The following is a 24,648-nucleotide window of genomic DNA, read 5'->3' as shown; positions in this document are numbered from 1 at the left end:
ACTGAGATAAGGGGGCAGTTTGCAGAGGCTTAGATACAAGGTAATCAGAGGTAAAAAGTATATTAATAATACAGTGTTGGTTATGAAAAACTAGGGAATGGGTAATAAAAGGATTATCTATTTTTAAACAAACAAAAAATTCTGGTGTTGACTGTCCCTTTAAAGAAAAATATTGGGTTTCATATCCCTTTAATTCCCTATAAAATACTAAATTGTGTACAGTAAAATAAAGTTCCCTATAAATGCATTATTTATTTTGTCTGCTTTTCCTGTAGTGTAAAGGAACATACCAGTTAAGGTTGAAATGCGCACGAGAGGTTTTTTTTTCATTTTGGATAGAATCATTTTACAACTTACTTGTATCAGCACAAATACTTCTAGTAAAATGCTTTTAGCTGCATACGCACATATGCTGCACCATCCATACAAAACTGCGCTTGCTCAGAGACCTAGTGGTGTAAGGTATCATGTTATTGCACTATACACAACATACCTACTCTCTGAGCAAGCGCAGTGTTTAAGTGCAGGTGCACAGGGCATGCACAGCATATGTGCGTATGCAGCGGAAATAGTTATAGCTTTTATGAGAAGCAGTATCCATGGGTATATTGCACACATGCACATACTATTATGTTTCTTTGAAATCTGAAAATTCTATTTTTCTACTCGTCCAGACAAACTGGTGTGCTTCCTGTAAAATGTAGAACCTTGTCCCATTATCATGATGCACAGTGATTGTTGGGTACATGTAGGAATTAATGTATCTCTCACTAATTAGATAAGCAAATGAGACCAGATAAAAACATACCCAAGAGGGTTTTTAAGTTGTATGTCACTGGACTGCAAAGCAATTAATTTTTTTCCAATAAAATTACAGTTTCAATGCTTTTAAACAATTATGTTTTATGTAGATCTTTTGCAATGTAGCAAATCTGATGTGTATATAAAAATGAATTAGCAATTAGATGGGTACCCTGGTTCCTATCCGCAGCTTGTGATTGGAGATCACTTTAAATATGGAGACCGAATCTAAGCATGATCAAAAAAAAAAAAAAGTACAGTCATTAAACAAACAAAAAAATTTAATAGAGAAAAAAATAAATTACTTTGAGGTATAAAAACAAAACGTCCTTAAAGTAAAAAAAATGACAACGTAAAAAGTTTTTTCAATGCATGTTGTGAATAATTCTATGAAGATTCGCTCTTTAAATTTAGTTTCAACATTTCCACTTTGCTGGTTGTATCATAAGGAAAGAGAGTCTTCTTGTGTTCGGGTAGAACTTGCCATCGCAGCCCGGCTTCATCTGCAAAGACAACAGACGTTTTGTCACTGGAACTGGATTTATTGGGAGTTTGTAACCATTATTGCGCTCTAGCACAGAAATTACGCAAGGCTGCCATCCTGTAACCATTATTGCGCTCTAGCACAGACATTACGCAAAGCTGCCATCCTGTAACCATTATTGCGCTCTAGCACAGAAATTACGCAAGGCTGCCATCCTGTAACCATTATTGCGCTCTAGCACAGAAATTACGCAAGGCTGCCATCCTGTAACCATTATTGCGCTCTAGCACAGACATTACGCAAAGCTGCCATCCTGTAACCATTATTGCGCTCTAGCACAGACATTACACAATACGCAAGGCTGCCATCCTTTAACCATTATTGCGCTCTAGTACAGACATTACACAAGGCTGCCATCCTGTAACCATTATTGCGCTCTAGCACAGACATTACACAAAGCTGCCATCCTGTAACCATTATTGCGCTCTAGCACAGAAATTACGCAAGGCTGCCATCCTGTAACCATTATTGCGCTCTAGCACAGACATTACACAAAGCTGCCATCCTGTAACCATTATTGCGCTCTAGCACAGAAATTACGCAAGGCTGCCATCCTGTAACCATTATTGCGCTCTAGCACAGACATTACGCAAAGCTGCCATCCTGTAACCATTATTGCGCTTTAGCACAGAAATTACACAAAGCTGCCATCCTGTAACCATTATTGCGCTCTAGCACAGAAATTACGCAAGGCTGCCATCCTGTAACCATTATTGCGCTCTAGCACAGACATTACGCAAAGCTGCCATCCTGTAACCATTATTGCGCTCTAGCACAGACATTAAGCAAAGCTGCCATCCTGTAACCATTATTGCGCTCTAGCACAGACATTACGCAAAGCTACCATCCTGTAACCATTATTGCGCTCTAGCACAGACATTACGCAAGGCTGCCATCCTGTAACCATTATTGCGCTGTAGCACAGACATCACACAATACGCAAGGCTGCCATCCTGTAACCATTATTGCGCTGTAGCACAGACATCAGGCAATACGCAAGGCTGCCATCCTGTAACCATTATTGCGCTGTAGCACAGACATCACACAATACGCAAGGCTGCCATCCTGTAACCATTATTGCGCTGTAGCACAGACATCACGCAAGGCTGCCATCCTGTAACCATTATTGCGCTGTAGCACAGACATCACACAATACGCAAGGCTGCCATCCAGTAACCATTATTGCGCTCTAGCACAGACATCATGCAATACACAGCGCTGCCATCCTGTAACCATTATTGCGCTGTAGCACAGACATCACGCAATACGCAAGGCTGCCATCCAGTAACCATTATTGCGCTCTAGCACAGACATCACGCAAGGCTGCCATCCTGTAACCATTATTGCGCTGTAGCACAGACATTACGCAAAGCTACCATCCTGTAACCATTATTGCGCTCTAGCACAGACATTACGCAAGGCTGCCATCCTGTAACCATTATTGCGCTCTAGCACAGACATTACGCAAGGCTGCCATCCTGTAACCATTATTGCGCTGTAGCACAGACATCACACAATACGCAAGGCTGCCATCCTGTAACCATTATTGCGCTGTAGCACAGACATCACGCAATACGCAAGGCTGCCATCCTGTAACCATTGTTGCGCTGTAGCACAGACATTACGCAAAGCTACCATCCTGTAACCATTATTGCGCTCTAGCACAGACATTACGCAAAGCTACCATCCTGTAACCATTATTGCGCTCTAGCACAGACATTACACAAAGCTGCCATCCTGTAACCATTATTGCGCTCTAGCACAGACATTACGCAAAGCTGCCATCCTGTAACCATTATTGCGCTTTAGCACAGAAATTACACAAAGCTGCCATCCTGTAACCATTATTGCGCTCTAGCACAGAAATTACGCAAGGCTGCCATCCTGTAACCATTATTGCGCTCTAGCACAGACATTACGCAAAGCTGCCATCCTGTAACCATTATTGCGCTCTAGCACAGACATTAAGCAAAGCTGCCATCCTGTAACCATTATTGCGCTCTAGCACAGAAATTACGCAAAGCTACCATCCTGTAACCATTATTGCGCTCTAGCACAGACATTATGCAAGGCTGCCATCCTGTAACCATTATTGCGCTGTAGCACAGACATCACACAATACGCAAGGCTGCCATCCTGTAACCATTATTGCGCTGTAGCACAGACATCAGGCAATACGCAAGGCTGCCATCCTGTAACCATTATTGCGCTGTAGCACAGACATCACACAATACGCAAGGCTGCCATCCTGTAACCATTATTGCGCTGTAGCACAGACATCACGCAAGGCTGCCATCCTGTAACCATTATTGCGCTGTAGCACAGACATCACACAATACGCAAGGCTGCCATCCAGTAACCATTATTGCGCTCTAGCACAGACATCACGCAATACACAGCGCTGCCATCCTGTAACCATTATTGCGCTGTAGCACAGACATCACGCAATACGCAAGGCTGCCATCCAGTAACCATTATTGCGCTCTAGCACAGACATCACGCAAGGCTGCCATCCTGTAACCATTATTGCGCTGTAGCACAGACATTACGCAAAGCTACCATCCTGTAACCATTATTGCGCTCTAGCACAGACATTACGCAAGGCTGCCATCCTGTAACCATTATTGCGCTCTAGCACAGACATTACGCAAGGCTGCCATCCTGTAACCATTATTGCGCTGTAGCACAGACATCACACAATACGCAAGGCTGCCATCCTGTAACCATTATTGCGCTGTAGCACAGACATCACGCAATACGCAAGGCTGCCATCCAGTAACCATTATTGCGCTGTAGCACAGACATTACGCAAAGCTACCATCCTGTAACCATTATTGCGCTCTAGCACAGACATTACGCAAGGCTGCCATCCTGTAACCATTATTGCGCTGTAGCACAGACATTACGCAAAGCTAACATCCTGTAACCATTATTGCGCTCTAGTACAGACATTACACAAGGCTGCCATCCTGTAACCATTATTGCGCTGTAGCACAGACATCACGCAATACGCAAGGCTGCCATCCTGTAACCATTATTGCGCTGTAGCACAGACATTACGCAAAGCTACCATCCTGTAACCATTATTGCGCTCTAGCACAGACATTACGCAAGGCTGCCATCCTGTAACCATTATTGCGCTGTAGCACAGACATTACGCAAAGCTAACATCCTGTAACCATTATTGCGCTCTAGTACAGACATTACACAAGGCTGCCATCCTGTAACCATTATTGCGCTGTAGCACAGACATCACGCAATACGCAAGGCTGCCATCCTGTAACCATTATTGCGCTGTAGCACAGACATTACGCAAAGCTACCATCCTGTAACCATTATTGCGCTCTAGTACAGACATTACACAAGGCTGCCATCCTGTAACCATTATTGCGCTCTAGTACAGACATTACACAAGGCTGCCATCCTGTAACCATTATTGCGCTGTAGCACAGACATCACGCAATACACAGCGCTGCCATCCAGTAACCATTATTGTGCTCTAGCACAGACATCACACAATACGCAAAGCTACCATCCTGTAACCATTATTGCGCTCTAGCACAGACATTAAGCAAGACTGCCATCCTGTAACCATTATTGCGCTCTAGCGCAGACATCACGCAATACGCAAAGCTACCATCCTGTAACCATTATTGCGCTGTAGCACAGACATTACGCAAGGCTACCATCCTGTAACCATTATTGCGCTCTAGCACAGACATTACGCAAGGCTGCCATCCTGTAACCATTATTGCGCTGTAGCACAGACATCACGCAATACGCAAGGCTGCCATCCAGTAACCATTATTGCGCTCTAGCACAGACATCACGCAATACGCAAAGCTACCATCCTGTAACCATTATTGCGCTCTAGCACAGACATTACGCAAGGCTGCCATCCTGTAACCATTATTTCGCTCTAGCACAGACATCACGCAATACGCAAAGCTACCATCCTGTAACCATTATTGCGCTCTAGCACAGACATTACGCAAGGCTGCCATCCTGTAACCATTATTGCGCTCTAGCACAGACATTACGCAAAGCTACCATCCTGTAACCATTATTGCGCTGTAGCACAGACATCACGCAATACGCAAGGCTGCCATCCAGTAACCATTATTGCGCTCTAGCACAGACATCACGCAATACGCAAGGCTGCCATCCAGTAACCATTATTGCACTCTAGCTCAGACATTACGCAAGGCTGCCATCCTGTAACCATTATTGCGCTCTAGCACAGACATCACGCAATACACAGCGCTACCATCCTGTAACCATTATTGCGCTGTAGCACAGACATCACGCAATACGCAAGGCTGCCATCCAGTAACCATTATTGCGCTCTAGCACAGACATCACGCAATACGCAAGGCTGCCATCCTGTAACCATTATTGCGCTGTAGTACAGACATTACGCAAAGCTACCATCCTGTAACCATTATTGCGCTCTAGCACAGACATTACGCAAGGCTGCCATCCTGTAACCATTATTGCGCTGTAGCACAGACATCAGGCAATACGCAAGGCTGCCATCCTGTAACCATTACTGCGCTGTAGCACAGACATCAGGCAATACGCAAGGCTGCCATCCTGTAACCATTATTGCGCTGTAGCACAGACATTAAGCAAGACTGCCATCCTGTAACCATTATTGCGCTCTAGCACAGACATTACGCAAGACTGCCATCCTGTAACCATTATTGCGCTCTAGCACAGACATCACGCAAAGCTACCATCCTGTAACCATTATTGCGCTCTAGCACAGACATCACGCAATACACAAGGCTGCCATCCTGTAACCATTATTGCGCTCTAGCACAGACATTACACAAGGCTGCCATCCTGTAACCATTATTGTGCTCTAGCACAGACATTACACAATACGCAAGGCTGCCATCCTGTAACCATTATTGCGCTCTAGTACAGACATTACACAAGGCTGCCATCCTGTAACCATTATTGCGCTCTAGCACAGACATTAAGCAAGACTGCCATCCTGTAACCATTATTGCGCTGTAGCACAGACATTACGCAAAGCTACCATCCTGTAACCATTATTGCGCTCTAGCACAGACATCACACAATACGCAAGGCTGCCATCCTGTAACCATTATTGCGCTCTAGTACAGACATTACACAAGGCTGCCATCCTGTAACCATTATTGCGCTCTAGCACAGACATTACGCAAGGCTGCCATCCTGTAACCATTATTGCGCTCTAGCACAGACATTACGCAAGGCTGCCATCCTGTAACCATTATTGCGCTCTAGCGCAGACATCACGCAATACACAGCGTTGCCATCTTTTAACCATTGCGCTCTAGCACAGACCTCACACAATACACAGCGCTGCCATCCTGTAACGATTATTGCAAACTAGCACAGACCTCACGCAATACACAGCGCTGCCATCCTGTAACCATTATTGTGCTCTAGCACAGACATCACGCAATACGCAAGGCTGCCATCCTGTAACCATTATTGCGCTGTAGCACAGACATTAAGCAAGACTGCCATCCTGTAACCATTATTGCGCTCTAGCGCAGACATCACGCAATACACAGCGTTGCCATCTTTTAACCATTGCGCTCTAGCACAGACCTCACGCAATACACAGCGCTGCCATCCTGTAACCATTATTGCGTTCTAGCACAGACATCACACAATATGCAAGGCTGCCATCCTGTAACCATTATTGCGCTCTAGCACAGACATCACGCAATACGCAAGGCTGCCATCCTGTAACCATTATTGCGCACTAGCACAGACATCACGCAATACACAGCGCTACCATCCTGTAACCATTATTGCGCTGTAGCACAGACATTATGCAAGGCTGCCATCCTGTAACCATTATTGCGCTCTAGCACAGACATCACGTAATATGCAAGGCTGCCATCCTGTAATCATTATTGCGCTCTAGCACAGACATCAGGCAATACGCAGCGCTGCCATCCTGTAACCATTACTGCGCTGTAGCACAGACTTCAGGCAATATGCAGCGCTGCCATCCTTTAATCATTATTGCGCTCTAGCACAGACATCATGCAATACGCAAGGCTGCCATCCTGTAACCATTATTGCGCTCTAGCAGACATCAGGCAATACGCAGCGCTGCCATCCTGTAATGATCATCTAAACAACTTAAAGGGACATTCTGGTGAAAGTTTAAATGCACATAGATGAATTAAATATTTGAATAGAAACATATTTACAATATACATGTATTTGCAAAAATGCTTTTATTAAAAGTTATAACTGTTTTAGTGTTAACATTTTTTTATGCACGTGCATCTGAAGCATAGCTAGATATTCTCAGTACACCAGCATTTTAAGTGCACTACGTTATGGTGTTATTAGTAAAACATACGTTATGGTGCTATTAGTAAAACATACCTTATGGTGCTATTAGTAAAACATACGTTATGGCGCTATTAGTAAAACATACCTTATGGTGCTATTAGTAAAACATACCTTATGGCGCTATTAGTAAAACATACCTTATGGCGCTATTAGTAAAACATACCTTATGGCGCTATTAGTAAAACATACCTTATGGCGCTATTAGTAAAACATACCTTATGGCGCTATTAGTAAAACATACCTTATGGTGCTATTAGTAAAACATACCTTATGGTGCTATTAGTAAAACATACCTTATGGTGCTATTAGTAAAACATACGTTATGGTGCTATTAGTAAAACATACATTATGGTGCTATTAGTAAAACTATCACTTGCATTCCTGGGGCGCGATTATTGTAATTAAAGAATTATTGCGCTGTAGCACAGACATCACACAATACGCAAGGCTACCATCCTGTAACCATTATTGCGTTCTAGCAGACATCACACAATACGCAAGGCTGCCATCCTGTAACCATTATTGCGTTCTAGCACAGACATCACACAATACGCAAGGCTGCCATCCTGTAACCATTATTGCGCTCTAGCACAGATATCACGCAATACGCAAGGCTGCCATCCTGTAACCATTATTGTGCTCTAGCACAGACATCACGCAATACGCAAGGCTGCCATCCTGTAACCATTATTTCGCTCTAGCACAGACATCACGCAATACGCAAGGCTGCCATCCTGTAACCATTATTGCGCACTAGCACAGACATCACGCAATACACAGCGCTACCATCCTGTAACCATTATTGCGCTCTAGCACAGACATCACGCAATATGCAAGGCTGCCATCCTGTAACCATTATTGCGCTCTAGCACAGACATCACGCAATATGCAAGGCTGCCATCCTGTAACCATTATTGCGCTCTAGCACAGACATCAGGCAATACGCAGCGCTGCCATCCTTTAATCATTATTGCGCTGTAGCACAGACATTATGCAAGGCTGCCATCCTGTAACCATTATTGCGCTCTAGCACAGACATCACGCAATATGCAAGGCTGCCATCCTGTAACCATTATTGCGCTCTAGCACAGACATCAGGCAATACGCAGCGCTGCCATCCTTTAATCATTATTGCGCTGTAGCACAGACATCACGCAATACGCAAGGCTGCCATCCTGTAACCATTATTGCACTCTAGCACAGACATCACGCAAGGCTGCCATCCTGTAACCATTATTGCGCTCTAGCAGACATCAGGCAATACGCAGCGCTGCCATCCTGTAACCATTATTGCGCTGTAGCACAGACTTCAGGCAATACGCAGCGCTGCCATCCTTTAATCATTATTGCGCTCTAGCACAGACATCACGCAATACGCAAGGCTGCCATCCTGTAATGATCATCTAAACAACTTAAAGGGACATTCTGGTGAAAGTTTAAATGCACATAGATGAATTAAATATTTGAATAGAAACATTTACAATATACATGTATTTGCAAAAATGCTTTTATTAAAAGTTATAACTTTTTTTCTATGCACGTGCATCTGAAGCATAGCTAGATATTCTCAATGCACCAGCATTTTAAGTGCACTACGTTATGGTGTTATTAGTAAAACATACGTTATGGTGCTATTAGTAAAACATACCTTATGGTGCTATTAGTAAAACATACCTTATGGCGCTATTAGTAAAACATACCTTATGGCGCTATTAGTAAAACATACCTTATGGCGCTATTAGTAAAACATACCTTATGGTGCTATTAGTAAAACATACCTTATGGTGTTATTAGTAAAACATACCTTATGGTGCTATTAGTAAAACATACGTTATGGTGCCATTAGTAAAACATACGTTATGGTGCCATTAGTAAAACATACGTTATGGTGCCATTAGTAAAACATACGTTATGGTGCCATTAGTAAAACATACCTTATGGTGTTATTAGTAAAACATACGTTATGGTGCTATTAGTAAAACATACGTTATGGTGCTATTAGTAAAACATACGTTATGGTGCTATTAGTAAAACATATGTTATGGTGCTATTAGTAAAACATATGTTATGGTGCTATTAGTAAAACATAAATTTTGGTGCTATTAGTAAAACATACGTTATGGTGCTATTAGTAAAACATATGTTATGGTGCTATTAGTAAAACATATGTTATGGTGCTATTAGTAAAACATAAATTTTGGTGCTATTAGTAAAACATACATTATGGTGTTATTAGTAAAACTATCACTTGCATTCCTGGGGCGCGATCCGATATACAGCATAATTTTCAGCGCAAGCGAGGGAACCCGCGCCGCCCGTAGTTTCACTTTGCACATCGGGGTATTACATATACCCCGCCGGCAGTTGCTAAACTGCCGTAAGTCGGACAAACTAGCTATGTCCAGAAATAAGCGTAAGTACAAATTTCTGGAGTTGCCAGTGACTTACAGCACTTTAGAAACTGCCTGCGCCTACAAAAACTTACTAAAGTATTAAATCTCCCGTAACTGTCTAACACGCCTCCCAAACATCATCCCGACACGTATACCCCTATATCCGCAATCCCCACCTCTCACTCCTAATAATAAATGTATTAACCCCAGACTGACAACCCCCCACAACACAATAAGCTTAATTATTAACCCCTAAACCGCCATAGTCCACACCGCAATAAACCTATCCTAGTATTAAACCCTAAACCGCCGCTCCCGGACCCCGCCGCCACCTACATTATATGTATTAACCCCTAAAACACCGCTCCCGGACCCCGCCGGCACCTACATTATATGTATTAACCCCTAAACCGCCGCTCCCGGACCCCCCGCCACCTACATTAAATATATTAACCCTAATCTGATCCCCCTACTCCGCCGCCACCCACATTAAATATATTACCCCCTAAACCTAAGTCTAACCCTAACACCCCCTAGCTTAATTATTATTTAAATAAATCTAAATATTTTTTTTTTTCTCCTCGTTATTTAGGTTTTTAGTTTATTTATGAAAATTGCTATAATTAGTATGATGATTGTAATATAGGAATAGTGTCACGTGAAATTTATTTTTCTGATTGGTTAACGGATGTATGTATTATTTGGAATCGCAAATATTTGTTAAAGAATTATTACTTGTTGTAATATGAATATATGTTATACTACTAGTGAAATTATAACTGAATTATATTCTGTATGGCAAACAAATAATAAAGATATAAAAAAATATATATTAATATTATTAACTAAATAATTCCTATTTAAAACTAAATACTTACCTATAAAATAAACCCTAAGATAGCTACAATATAATGCATAATTACATTGTAGCTATTTTAGGATTTATATTTTTCTTACAGGTAACTTTGTATTTATTTTAGCTAGTTAGAATAGTTATTAAATAGTTATTAACTATTTAATAGCTACCTAGTTAAAATAATTACAAAATTACCTGTAAAATAAATCCTAACCTAAGTTACAAATACACCTAACACTACACTATCAATAAATTAATTAAATAAATTAACTACAATTATCTAAAATAAAATACAATTAAATAAACTAAACTATATTACAAAACAAAAAAACACTAAATTACAAAAAATAAAAAATTACAAGAAGTTTAATCTAATTACACCTAATCTAAGCCCCCTAATAAAATAAATAAGCCCCCAAAATAATAAAATTTCCCTACCCTAAACTAAATTACAAATAGCCCTTAAAAGGGCTTTTTGCGGGGCATTGCCCCAAAGTAATCAGCTCTTTTACCTTTAAAAAAAAAGAAATACAATACCCCCCCAACATTACAACCCACCACCCACACACCCCTATTCTATCAGCCAATTGGAATTAAGGTAGGAACAATTTGATTGGTTGATTTAATCAGCCAATCGGATTGAAGTTCAATCAGATTGGCTGATTGGATCAGCCAATAGATTGCGAGGTCAATTCTATTGGCTGATCCAATCAGATTGAACTTAAATCCAATTGGCTGATTAAATCAACCAATCAGATTTTTCCTACCTTAATTCCGATTGGCTGATAGAATCCTATCAGCCATTTGGAATTCGAGGGACGCCATCTTGGATGACGTCATTTAAAGGACCAGTCATTCGTCGGGTAGTTGTCGGCAGAGATGGAGGTTCCGCGCCGGAGGTCTTCAAGATGGAGCCGCTCATCGTCAGAAGGATGAAAATAGAAGATGCCGCTTGGATGAAGACTTCTGCTGGATGGAGGACCTCTTCTGCCCGATCGGATGAAGACTTCTGCCCGGCTGGAGGAACACTTGTGCCCGGATCGGATGAAGAGTTCGGCCCGGCTGGGTGAAGACGGCTCAAGGTAGGGTGATCTTCAATGGGGTAGTTTTAGCTTTATTTAAGGGGGGATTGGGTGGGTTTTAGAGTAGGGGTGTGTGGGTGGTGGGTTGTAATGTTGGGGGGGGTATTGTATTTCTTTTTTTTTTTAAAGGTAAAAGAGCCGATTACTTTGGGGCAATGCCCTGCAAAAGGCCCTTTTAAGAGCTATTTGTAATTTATTTTAGGGTAGGGAAATTATTATTTTGGGGGGCTTTTTTATTTTATTAGGGGGCTTAGATTAGGTGTAATTAGATTAAACTTCTTGTAATATTTTTTTATTTTTTGTAATTTAGGGTTTGTTTTTTTTATAATATAGTTTAGTTTATTTAATTGTATTTTATATTAGATAATAGTAGTTCATTTATTTAATTAATTAATTTATTGATAGTGTAGTGTTAGGTGTATTTGTAACTTAGGTTAGGATTTATTTTACAGGTAATTTTGTATTTATTTTAACTAGGTAGCTATTAAATAGTTAATAACTATTTAATAGCTATTGTACCTAGTTAAAATAAATACAAAGTTGCCTGTAAAATAAATATAAATCCTAAAATAGCTACAATGTAAGTATTATTTATGTTGTAGCTATATTAGGGTTTATTTTACAGGTAAGTATTTAGTTTTAAATAGGAATACTTTAGTTAATAATAGTTTTATTTAGATTTATTTAAATAATAATTAAGTTAGGGGTTGTTAGGGTTAGACTTAGGTTTAGGGGGTAATACATTTAAAGGGACAGTATACACTCATTTTTATATAACTGCATGTAATAGACACTACTATACAGAATATGTACAGACACTGATATTAATATATAGTATACACTAATTGTCATATAACTGCATGTAATAGACACTACTATACAGAATATGTACAGATACTGATATAAATATACAGTATACACTAATTGTCATATAACTGCATGTAATAGACACTACTATACAGAATACGTACAGTTACTGATATAAATATACAGTATACACTAATTACATATTACTGCATGTAATAGACACTACTATACAGAATATGTACAGATACTGATATAAATATACAGTATACACTAATTACATATTACTGCATGTAATAGACACTACTATACAGAATATGTACAGATACTGATATAAATATACAGTATACACTAATTGTCATATAACTGCATGTAATATACACTACTATACAGAATATGTACAGATACTGATATAAATATACAGTATACACTAATTACATATAACTGCATGTAATAGACACTACTATACAGAATATGTACAGATACTGATATAAATATACAGTATACACCAATTGTCATATAACTGCATGTAATAGACACTACTATACAGAATATGTACAGATACTGATATAAATATACAGTATATACTAATTACATATAACTGCATGTAACAGACACTACTATACAGAATATGTACAGATACTGATATAAATATACAGTATACACTAATTGTCATATAACTGCATGTAATAGACACTACTATACAGAATATGTACAGATACTGATATAAATATACAGTATACACTAATTGTAATATAACTGCATGTAACAGACACTACTATACAGAATACGTACAGATACTGATATAAATATACAGTATACACTAATTGTCATATAACTACATGTAATAGACACTACTATACAGAATATGTACAGATACTGATATAAATATACAGTATATACTAATTGTCATATAACTGCATGTAATAGACACTACTATACAGAATATGTACAGATACTGATATAAATATACAGTATACACTAATTACATATAACTGCATGTAATAGACACTACTATACAGAATATGTACAGATACTGATATAAATATACAGTATACACTAATTACATATAACTGCATGTAATAGACACTACTATACAGAATATGTACAGATACTGATATAAATATACAGTATACACTAATTGTCATATAACTGCATGTAATAGACACTACTATACAGAATATGTACAGATACTGATATAAATATACAGTATACACTAATTGTCATATAACTGCATGTAACAGACACTACTATACAGAATATGTACAGATACTGATATAAATATACAGTATACACTGTCATATAACTGCATGTAATAGACACTACTATACAGAATATGTACAGATACTGATATAAATATACAGTATACACTAATTGTCATATAACTGCATGTAATAGACACTACTATACAGAATATGTACAGATACTGATATAAATATACAGTATACACTAATTGTCATATAACTGCATGTAATAGACACTACTATACAGAATATGTACAGATACTGATATAAATATACAGTATACACTAATTGTCATATAATTGCATGTAATAGACACTACTATACAGATTATGTACAGATACTGATATAAATATACAGTATACACTAATTACATATAACTGTATATACCAGACACTACTATACAGAATATGTACAGATACTGATATAAATATACAGTATACACTAATTGTCATATAACTGCATGTAATAGACACTACTATACAGAATATGTACAGATACTGATATAAATATACAGTATACACTAATTGTCATATAACTGCATGTAATAGACACTACTATACAGAATATGTACAGATACTGATATAAATATACAGTATACACTAATTGTCATATAACTGCATGTAATAGACACTACTATACAGAATATGTACAGATACTGATATAAATATACAGTATATACTAATTGTCATATAACTGCATGTAATAGACACTACTATACAGAATATGTACAGATACTGATATAAATATACAGTATACACTAATTACATATAACTGCATGTAATAGACACTACTATACAGAATATGTACAGACACTGATATTAATATATAGTATACACTAATTACATATAACTGCATGTAATAGACACTACTATACAGAATATGTACAGATACTGATATAAATATACAGTATACACTAATTGTCATATAACTGCATGTAACAGACACTACTATACAGAATATGTACAGTTACTGATATAAATATACAGTATACACTAATTGTCATATAACTATGTTATAGACATTACTATACAGAATATGTAGAGATACTGATATAAATATACAGTATACACTAATTGTCATATAACTGCATGTAATAGACACTACTATACAGAATATGTACAGATACTGATATAAATATACAGTATACACTAATTACATATAACTGTATATACCAGACACTACTATACAGAATATGTACAGATACTGATATAAATATACAGTATACACTAATTGTCATATAACTGCATGTAATAGACACTACTATACAGAATATGTACAGATACTGATATAAATATACAGTATACACTAATTGTCATATAACTGCATGTAATAGACACTACTATACAGAATATGTACAGATACTGATATAAATATACAGTATACACTAATTGTCATATAACTGCATGTAATAGACACTACTATACAGAATATGTACAGATACTGATATAAATATACAGTATACACTAATTGTCATATAACTGCATGTAATAGACACTACTATACAGAATATGTACAGATACTGATATAAATATACAGTATACACTAATTACATATAACTGTATATACCAGACACTACTATACAGAATATGTACAGATACTGATATAAATATACAGTATACACTAATTGTCATATAACTGCATGTAATAGACACTACTATACAGAATATGTACAGATACTGATATAAATATACAGTATACACTAATTGTCATATAACTGCATGTAATAGACACTACTATACAGAATATGTACAGATACTGATATAAATATACAGTATACACTAATTGTCATATAACTGCATGTAATAGACACTACTATACAGAATATGTACAGATACTGATATAAATATACAGTATATACTAATTGTCATATAACTGCATGTAATAGACACTACTATACAGAATATGTACAGATACTGATATAAATATACAGTATACACTAATTACATATAACTGCATGTAATAGACACTACTATACAGAATATGTACAGTTACTGATATAAATATACAGTATACACTAATTGTCATATAACTGCATGTAATAGACACTACTATACAGAATATGTACAGATACTGATATAAATATACAGTATACACTAATTGTCATATAACTGCATGTAATAGACACTACTATACAGAATATGTACAGATACTGATATAAATATACAGTATACACTAATTACATATAACTGCATGTAACAGACACTACTATACAGAATATGTACAGATACTGATATAAATATACAGTATACACTAATTACATATAACTGCATGTAATAGACACTACTATACAGAATATGTACAGTTACTGATATAAATATACAGTATACACTAATTGTCATATAACTATGTTATAGACATTACTATACAGAATATGTACAGATACTGATATAAATATACAGTATACACTAATTTCATATAACTGCATGTAATAGACACTACTATAAAGAATAAGATGCACAGATACTGATATAAAAATCCAGTATAAAACTGTTTAAAAACGTACTTAGAAGCTGTCAGTTTGGCTCTGTTGAAAAGGTAGCTGGAAAGCCCACTGCAAGTGGCAAATAAGACACTCCCCCCCTCCCCCTTCTTTTGCAAATGAAAAGACCCTTTACACAAACAGGAGCAAGCTGGAGAAGGTAGCTGACGGTATTCACATAAAACTTTGGGGCTTGGTTAGGAGTCTGAAAATCAGAGCAATGTTATTTAAAAATAAGCAAAACTATACATTTATTTAAAAAAAAACCCTTTATGGGCTATATAAATAGATCATCTACAAAACATTTATGCAAAGAAAAAATGAGTGTATAATGTCCCTTTAATGTAGGTGGCGGTGGTGTAGGGGGGTCAGATTAGGGGGTAATAAATTTAATGTAGTTGGCGGCGGGGTCCTGGAGCGGTAGTTTAGGGGTTAAACACTTTATTTAGTGGCGGCGGGGTCCGGGAGCGGCGGTTTAGGGGTTAAACACTTTATTAGGTATTGCGGTGGGGGATTGCGGTTGACAGGTAGATAGACATTGCGCATGCGTTAGGTTTTTTTTTGCAGGCATTTTAGGGAGTTACGGTGCTCCCATACTCAGCGCAAGGCCTGCTACGGCTGCATTTTATGGCAAGGTGAAAATGTAGTTAGTTTTCTCCATTTTCGCCACATAAGGCCTTGCGCTGGATATTGGATACCAAATTGCGCAGGTTTTACATGTTAGTCTATGGGGGGAAAAACTACGTCCGCCGGGTGAAATATACGTGCCGCATTTATATGCGGCGCTGTATATAGGATACCAAACCTGCACAAAAAACGGCGTCGCCGGCTTTTGTGGGCGACGCTGCATATCGGATGGGGCCCCTGATGCTTTTTAAAAGCAGTTTCCCAAAATATATAGAATTTTGTTTCCGTATTGTTAATATCTAAAGGAGCATTCAATACAATTGCATAAAAACAAGTGCATAATAAAAAGACAATGCAATAATACTTTTTTTTATTTTTTACAAATTTCAAAAATGTATTTAATTTATTTAGCACACGGGCCATTTTTTGCAGTACAGAGGTCCCACCCCTTGCTCGCTCTCTCCCCCTCTCTTTTGCGCTCTCTCCCCCTCTCTTTTGCGCTCTCTCTCGCTTCACCTCTCTTTTGCGCTCTCTTTCTCCCCCTCTCTTTTGTGCTCTCTACCCCTCTCTTTTGCGCTCTCTCTCGCTCCACCTCTCTTTTGCGCTCTCTCTCGCTCCCCCTCTCTTTTGCGCTATTTCCCCCCTCTATTTTGCGCTCTCTCCCCCTCTCTTTTGCGCTCTCTCCCCCTCTCTTTTGCGCTCTCTCCCCCCTCTTTTGCACTCTCTCTCTTTTGCGCTCTCTCTTTTGCGCTCTCTCTCCCTCTCTTTTGCGCTCTCTCTCTCCCCCTCTCTTTTGCGCTCTCTCTCTCCCCCTCTCTTTTGCGCTCTCTCTCCCCCTCTCTTTTGCGCTCTCTCCCCTTCTCTTTTGCGCTCTCTCTCTCCCCCTCTCTTTTGTGCTCTCTCTCCTCCCCTCTCTTTTGCACTCTCTCCCCCTCTCTTTTGCACTCTCTCTCCCCCCCTTTTGCTCTCCCCCTCTCTTTTGCACTCTCTCCCCCCCTCTTTTACGCTCTCTCTCTCTCCCCCCCTCTCTTTTGTGTTCTCTCTCTCCCTCTCTTTTGCGCTCTCTTCCCCCCTTTTGCACTCTCTCTCCCCCCTCTCTTTTGCGCTCTCTCTCCCCCTCTCTTTTGCGCTCTCTCTCCCCCCTCTCCTTTGCGCTCTCCCCCCCCCCTTTCTTTTGCTCTCCCTTCTCTCTTTTGCGCTCTCTCTCCCCCCTCTCTTTTGTGCTCTCTCTTCCGCGCTCTCTCTCCCTCCTCTCTTTTGCTCTCTCTCCACCCCTCTCTTCTGCTCTTCCCCCTCTCTATTTCTCTCCCCTCTCTGTCGTGCCGACTGCGCCCCCTACCATGCCGCCCCCGCCCATGGGTCCGTCTGGCCACGCTCACGCTCCCACCGACCACGCCAACTTTCACCGCAAACAGCATGGATTGTCAGGTAAGGCCACGTGTGTTTGTCCTTGTGCTGTCTCTACTGCGCATGACAGCTTTGAACAAACACACTTGGCCTTTTATATAGTAGGATGTTTTAAAATTCACTGCCCCTTGTATCATGTGACATCCATCAGCCAATTACAGAATCCTGTAAGTATACACTGATCTCTTGCACATTCTCAGTAGTAGCTGGTGCCTCTGAAAGTGTGCGTATAACTATCATGTGACAGCCATCAGTCAACCACAGACTCATACACTGATCTCTTGCACATGCTCAGTAGTAGCTGGTGCCTCAGAAAGTGTGCGTATAAAAAGACTGAGCACAATTTCATTATGGAAGTAAATTGTAAAGTCTATTAAAACTGCTTCTCCATCATGAAAGTTTAAAGGGAAAGAAAAGTCAATAATAAACTTGCATATATCAGATTGGAAAGTTGTTTCAAATTGTACGTTTTATCTGAAGCCAAGTACTGGGGTTTCATGTCCCTTTAATTTTGACTTTAGTTACCTTCAATCCCCTCACTGACATGGGAGTGTAATCACTTTATAGGGCTCCATTCTGCAAGTGCGCATATTTGGTCACGTAATGTTATGGTTTGTGCCCATACCTAGTCAAATACTCCTAATGGCAGCCAAACGACTGCTGATGTAAATACTGGGTATGTGTCCAGATGAGAAACTAGAAACTAAGAAAACATTAGGAATTCAAATGCACTCACTGTTAAAGGGACATAAAACAAGTTGGGATAGCGACAAAATATAATAATATGTACTTTAATTACATTACCTGCAAATTTATACTGCAGTGCCTCGTCATTAACCCTTTCAATTAAGTTATGGAAAGCTCTAACTCCCCCCCCACACACTCCCTTCTATGGCTGTATCTATATCTATTGTTGTTTTGGTAGAATGCAAAAGTGAATAAGGATTATCTGCTGGAGCTGCCTAGAAGCTGTGAACTTAATTGAAATACAATGCCTGTGTCTAAACAATGATAGGGGGGGGGGGGGGGCTGGAGTTGGCTGCTTAGCTATGTCATTCATTTTGCTTATTTTTGAAAATTATTTTAAAATTCTTGCCAGCAATTTTCAAACAATATATTTATCCAAACTATTTTAAATTAATTAGCCCTTTTAGGATATGCACAGATCTCAACCTGTTTTATGGAACTTTAATAGCGTTATAAATGTCAGTTTACCCCTTTACTGTCAGAGAGATCTACAGCACTACAACTAATTGTGTATCCCAGCCAGGAATCCTAAATCCATGATCTTTTGGGTATGAAAATAAAACACTTTGTTGATTGTGTGTTCTTGAAAGTTCATTTCAGTATTAATGCGGATCTCTATTGGCAAAGTAAAGCCTAGAAGGGTTATATCTGTATAAGCGGATATGTCGGCAGAACTGTAATGTGCTTAAAACAAATATGAGATTTTACACTTAAACTTTACACACTAAACTATCAACAGAAACCCATAGCACCTACCAAGAGCCTTCTGAAACAGGCCATATGTCTCCACGTTGCGAATTGTAGAAGCGATAAGCATTTCCATTTTTCTTCCATCGTTTCTACCTTTGAAAAGGTTTATTAGGACTCTAATAAATGGAATTATTATCTCTGGGTCATACACAACATCTGGAGGGAGGGATAGACATTGGTGTGTCAGATAAAATCTCAAATCGTGTCACTGTGTTGCTCAACATTATATTTGATATGTAAAAGGACATTACTCACTAAACACATTTCATAAGCATGGTTGTGAGGTTATTTCCCACCTCTCTTTAGTCTCTTTGGTGCCACCAGTTTAAAATCTACCTTTTAACTACATTCCAGTGCTGATGTGTTTGCACCGATGCAGCAACTCTCCAGATTCCTGCAGTGAAACTTAGGTTTTAAAATGGTGGCGCCCATAATTATAGGAAGGTGCATGAAATGTATTTAGCATTTGATGCCCATTTAAACCTTTTGAAACCAAACCTTATTTTGTATAGAGCCAAAAAAAGTTATTCATTTTTTAACACTGCTTGTTTCAGTAATTTAGCAAATAGCCCAAAGCTGGGATTTGTAATTAAAGAATATAAAGCACAGTACAAAAATACAGTCATTTCCCTTCTTTTTTTTGCGTGTTCCCCTACCTTAAAGGGATAGTAAAGTCCAAATTAAACTTTCATGATTCAGATAGAGCATGTACATTTTTTTTTTGTAACTTTCCAATTTAGTTTTAATATCAAATTTGCTTTGTTCTCTTTGTATTTTTAGTTGAAAGCTAAACCTAGGTAGGCTCATGCTAATTTCTAAGCCCTTGAAGGCCGCCTCTTATCTGAATGCAGTTGACAGTTTTTCACAGCTAGAGGATGTTGGTTCATTTGTTTCATATAGATAACATTGTGCTCATGCACGTTAAGTTATTTAAGAGTCAGCACTAATTGCCTGAAATGCAAGTCTGTCAAAAGAGCTGAGATAAGGAGGCAGTCTGCAGAAGCTTAGATACAAGGTAATCACAGAGATAAAAAGTATATTTCTATAACCCTGTTGGTAATGCAAAACTAGGGAATGGTAAATAAAGGGATTATCTATATTTTTAAACAATAACATTTTTGGTGTTTACTATCCCTTTAATTTACCTAAGTCTGCAACATTTTACACTGGGGATGGTTAGCTCAGAGCACCCCTTCCTAATTAGTCACAATAAAAGATACCAGGGACATGAATCCCCACCAGACTTTTCAAGGAGTGCATCCCTGAACTGTTCTTAATTTGCAAAATCTTTTAAATATTCCTAACAAAATGACAGTATTATATGCTTTTAAAACATTTACTATATAACACAAATGGCCTGGATACACACATATACATACACACACATATACACACACACATACATACACATATACACACACATACATACATATAATTTAATGTCGCTTTAAACTAAGCCTGGTGACATGTTGCTAAATAACACAAATGGCCCGGATACACACATATACATACATACATACACATACACATATACACACACACACAGACATATACATACACACACATATACACACACATACATACATATAATTTAATGTCGCTTTAAACTAAGCCTGGTGACATGTTGCTAAATAACACAAATGGCCCGGATACACACACATATACACACACACACACATACACACACATATACACACACACAGACATATACATACACATATACATACACATATACATACACACAAACATATAATTTAATGTCGCTTTAAACTCAGCCTGGTGACATGTTGCTAAATAACACAAATGGCCCGGATACACACATATACATACATACATACACATATACACACATACACACACATATACACACACACATACATACACATATACATACACATATACATACACACAAACATATAATTTAATGTCGCTTTAAACTCAGCCTGGTGACATGTTGCTAAATAACACAAATGGCCCGGATACACACATATACATACATACACATATACACACACACACACACACATACACACACACAGACATATACATACACATATACATACACACAAACATATAATTTAATGTCGCTTTAAACTCAGCCTGGTGACATGTTGCTAAATAACACAAATGGCCCGGCTGAAACATAAGGCAGACATATGCAGCATTAGAAGTACTTTCTGTACTAACTTTGACAAATTGCAGTTTAGCAGCACTCTATATTAGGTTGTTGCAATAAGTGATTTATCCACCAGTCCTACCAGTCTCAAGTCACCTGATGCAATGACCACACCGGCCTGAAGATCACCCAGCTGCCTGTCAGTAATGCTCTCCCAGTCCAGTTCTAGCACAGAGATTTCTGTTGTGTTGGTTTCACTGCTGCTACCATCCTCAGTGACCAGATGACCGGGCGGCTTATCCAGCAAGTATCCGTTTAGCAGGAGATTTTCCTTCAGTTGCTGGAGCACTTGTTGGTGACAATCACTAAAGATATATTTCTTCGGAAAACAACTCTTGCAAATGGCGAGCCCAGCCAGGCCAGTTCCACTTCCCAGCTCTAAAACAGTCCTCAGATTGTAACAGATTATGTAATTATACAACTGCTATAGATGTCATAAAAGATAACGAATCTGGTTGGCAGAAATCATACAGGAATTCAGGGGAATTAGCTGACTTGACTAAAATGTAATTTATGTCAGTGAAAGGCTTGTTGTATAATGTAGTCTGATATTTTATGTTTGGGGTCAAATAGTAATTTTAAGTCTCTTACAATGACATGCTCTATCTGAAACAAGAAAGTTGAATCTTGATTCTCATGTATTTTTAATACCCGTCTATGTGATCTCTATACCCTGTATCATTAACATTTCTGTTAAAAATTTTGAATCATATTTCAAAGAAAATTTTAATCCTCATTTTACTTTCACTCTAAGACCATAACTTACAGCTCAACTGGGAGACGGAGAATTGTATTCCACTTATTCAAAAATACTTTTTCCTTTTAACAGAAATGTAATCCAATGTATCCTTCAATTATAATTTAAGGTTAATGAAAACAATGTGTCCAATTATAAGAAAGAAATCTGCAAAAAATGATTTACAAATGAAAGTTTGCGACATGAACTAATGTAAATCACTAGGTTCTAGCTGCTGATTGGTGGCTACATATATATATATACTGATTGTCATTGGCTCAGTCATGTGTTCAGTTAGAAACCATTAGTGCATTGCTGCTCCTTCAATAAATGATACTAAAAGAATGAAACACATTTGATAATAGAAGTAAACTGAAAGTTGTTTAAAATAGTCTGTGCTACCTAAATCATGAAAGAAAGTTTTTGTTTGGGTTTCATGACCCTTTAAATGCCTTTAGGACAGCACAGAATGCAGTGTCCAGCTCTCTTCTGTGTACAAACTCTGATCCGACTGTAGGACGTGTCTAGCAACGCAGGCATCCGCCAGGAGCCAATCAGCGCTGTTTTTGAAGCACATGATCACAGTATATGATCATGTGCTTCCTTTTTACTTTTTTGTTTACCATATGAATTTGGACAAATGTGAACCTACTGAAGGGGTTAATTTCATGGAAAAAGAAATACCTGTCTTTGAAGATACTGGCGTTTTCGGTGGCCCATTCCGCTAGATAGAGCGCAGCCTCCCAGGTTACAAGTCCTGTGGTGCCTCCTGAGATGATCGCTGGATTCTCGGAGAGGGTAACTGCATCCCCACTGGGCTGAAATATACTCAAAATACTGATTAAGCTGTATCCAATTGACTGGGTGTTATCTACCAACATGCCGGAATCCCTGTGTGACCTAGTGACTTTAGCGTCCACTGATTATTCTGGGATATAAAGGATAGCAAGAACTTACTCTGCATATGAAGTAGCAAGACACTGTTTAGAATATCTGATGACCTCAGTCTGTGAAACTCAGATGTCTGAGCGTTACTGTAACTAAAGGGTGAATATTTCTGTACATGCTTTGACAATAATGAATACTGGTCACATCTGTTCGTTTATAACACTAAACACAAACACCTTCAAAGAAAAAAGGTGAATATATGCGCCTATAGGTGATAAGTGTATACTCACAAATGTAATATAACGTGAACAAATAATAATAAATTAATTTGTAATGCTTATGCACAAAATAGCACAACACAATATAAAATAATATAAAGTGTTTAAAGTGCTGAAAGTCAATCAGGGGATAATTACAATTGTTCCCTAAATAGTATTTTGTGAACACCAAAATCCAAAAATCTGGAACACACAGGTTAGGCAGCTCTTCTTCGGTGAATGGCCGTTCAATTTAAAGAGTCTTAGAAAACAAATCAAAAGAAGGCGCCCATAGCGTAGTATAGTCTAGGAAGATAAAAGCAGCAATCTATGAATGAAAAATCACTCACATTTGTTGAAGCACTTTCAAGTGCTATACGTGCAGGCCAGATATTCAAGAGTAGTCTGGCTAATTCGCCTCCCACATCAGGAACTGGGTGGTAGGTCTCCTTCCCAAAGGCAAACAATAAAAGCTGCATCAATCCCAAAAC

General features: G+C 38.5%; 1 protein-coding gene across 2 annotated transcripts in view; it reads right to left on the bottom strand.

Annotated features, from left to right (window-relative positions):
* Window positions 1-1,064: 1,064 nt before the first annotated feature.
* EEF2KMT (eukaryotic elongation factor 2 lysine methyltransferase) overlaps window positions 1,065-24,648 on the bottom strand; it is a 48,323-nt gene continuing 24,739 nt past the window's right edge. For both annotated transcript variants that reach the window (XM_053694460.1, XM_053694461.1), the window contains exons 6-9: window positions 23,697-23,830; window positions 22,373-22,665; window positions 20,107-20,256; window positions 1,065-1,304 (exon numbers count right to left, since the gene is read on the bottom strand). In XM_053694460.1, coding sequence (XP_053550435.1) covers window positions 1,189-1,304; window positions 20,107-20,256; window positions 22,373-22,665; window positions 23,697-23,830 — 693 coding nt within the window. In that variant the 3' untranslated portion in view covers window positions 1,065-1,188. The remainder of the gene's footprint in view (window positions 1,305-20,106; window positions 20,257-22,372; window positions 22,666-23,696; window positions 23,831-24,648) is intronic.

This window comes from Bombina bombina, chromosome 11 (genome assembly GCF_027579735.1).
Source record: "Bombina bombina isolate aBomBom1 chromosome 11, aBomBom1.pri, whole genome shotgun sequence".
NCBI lineage: Eukaryota > Metazoa > Chordata > Amphibia > Anura > Bombinatoridae > Bombina > Bombina bombina.
This window is presented reverse-complemented; position numbering and strand designations above follow the sequence as displayed.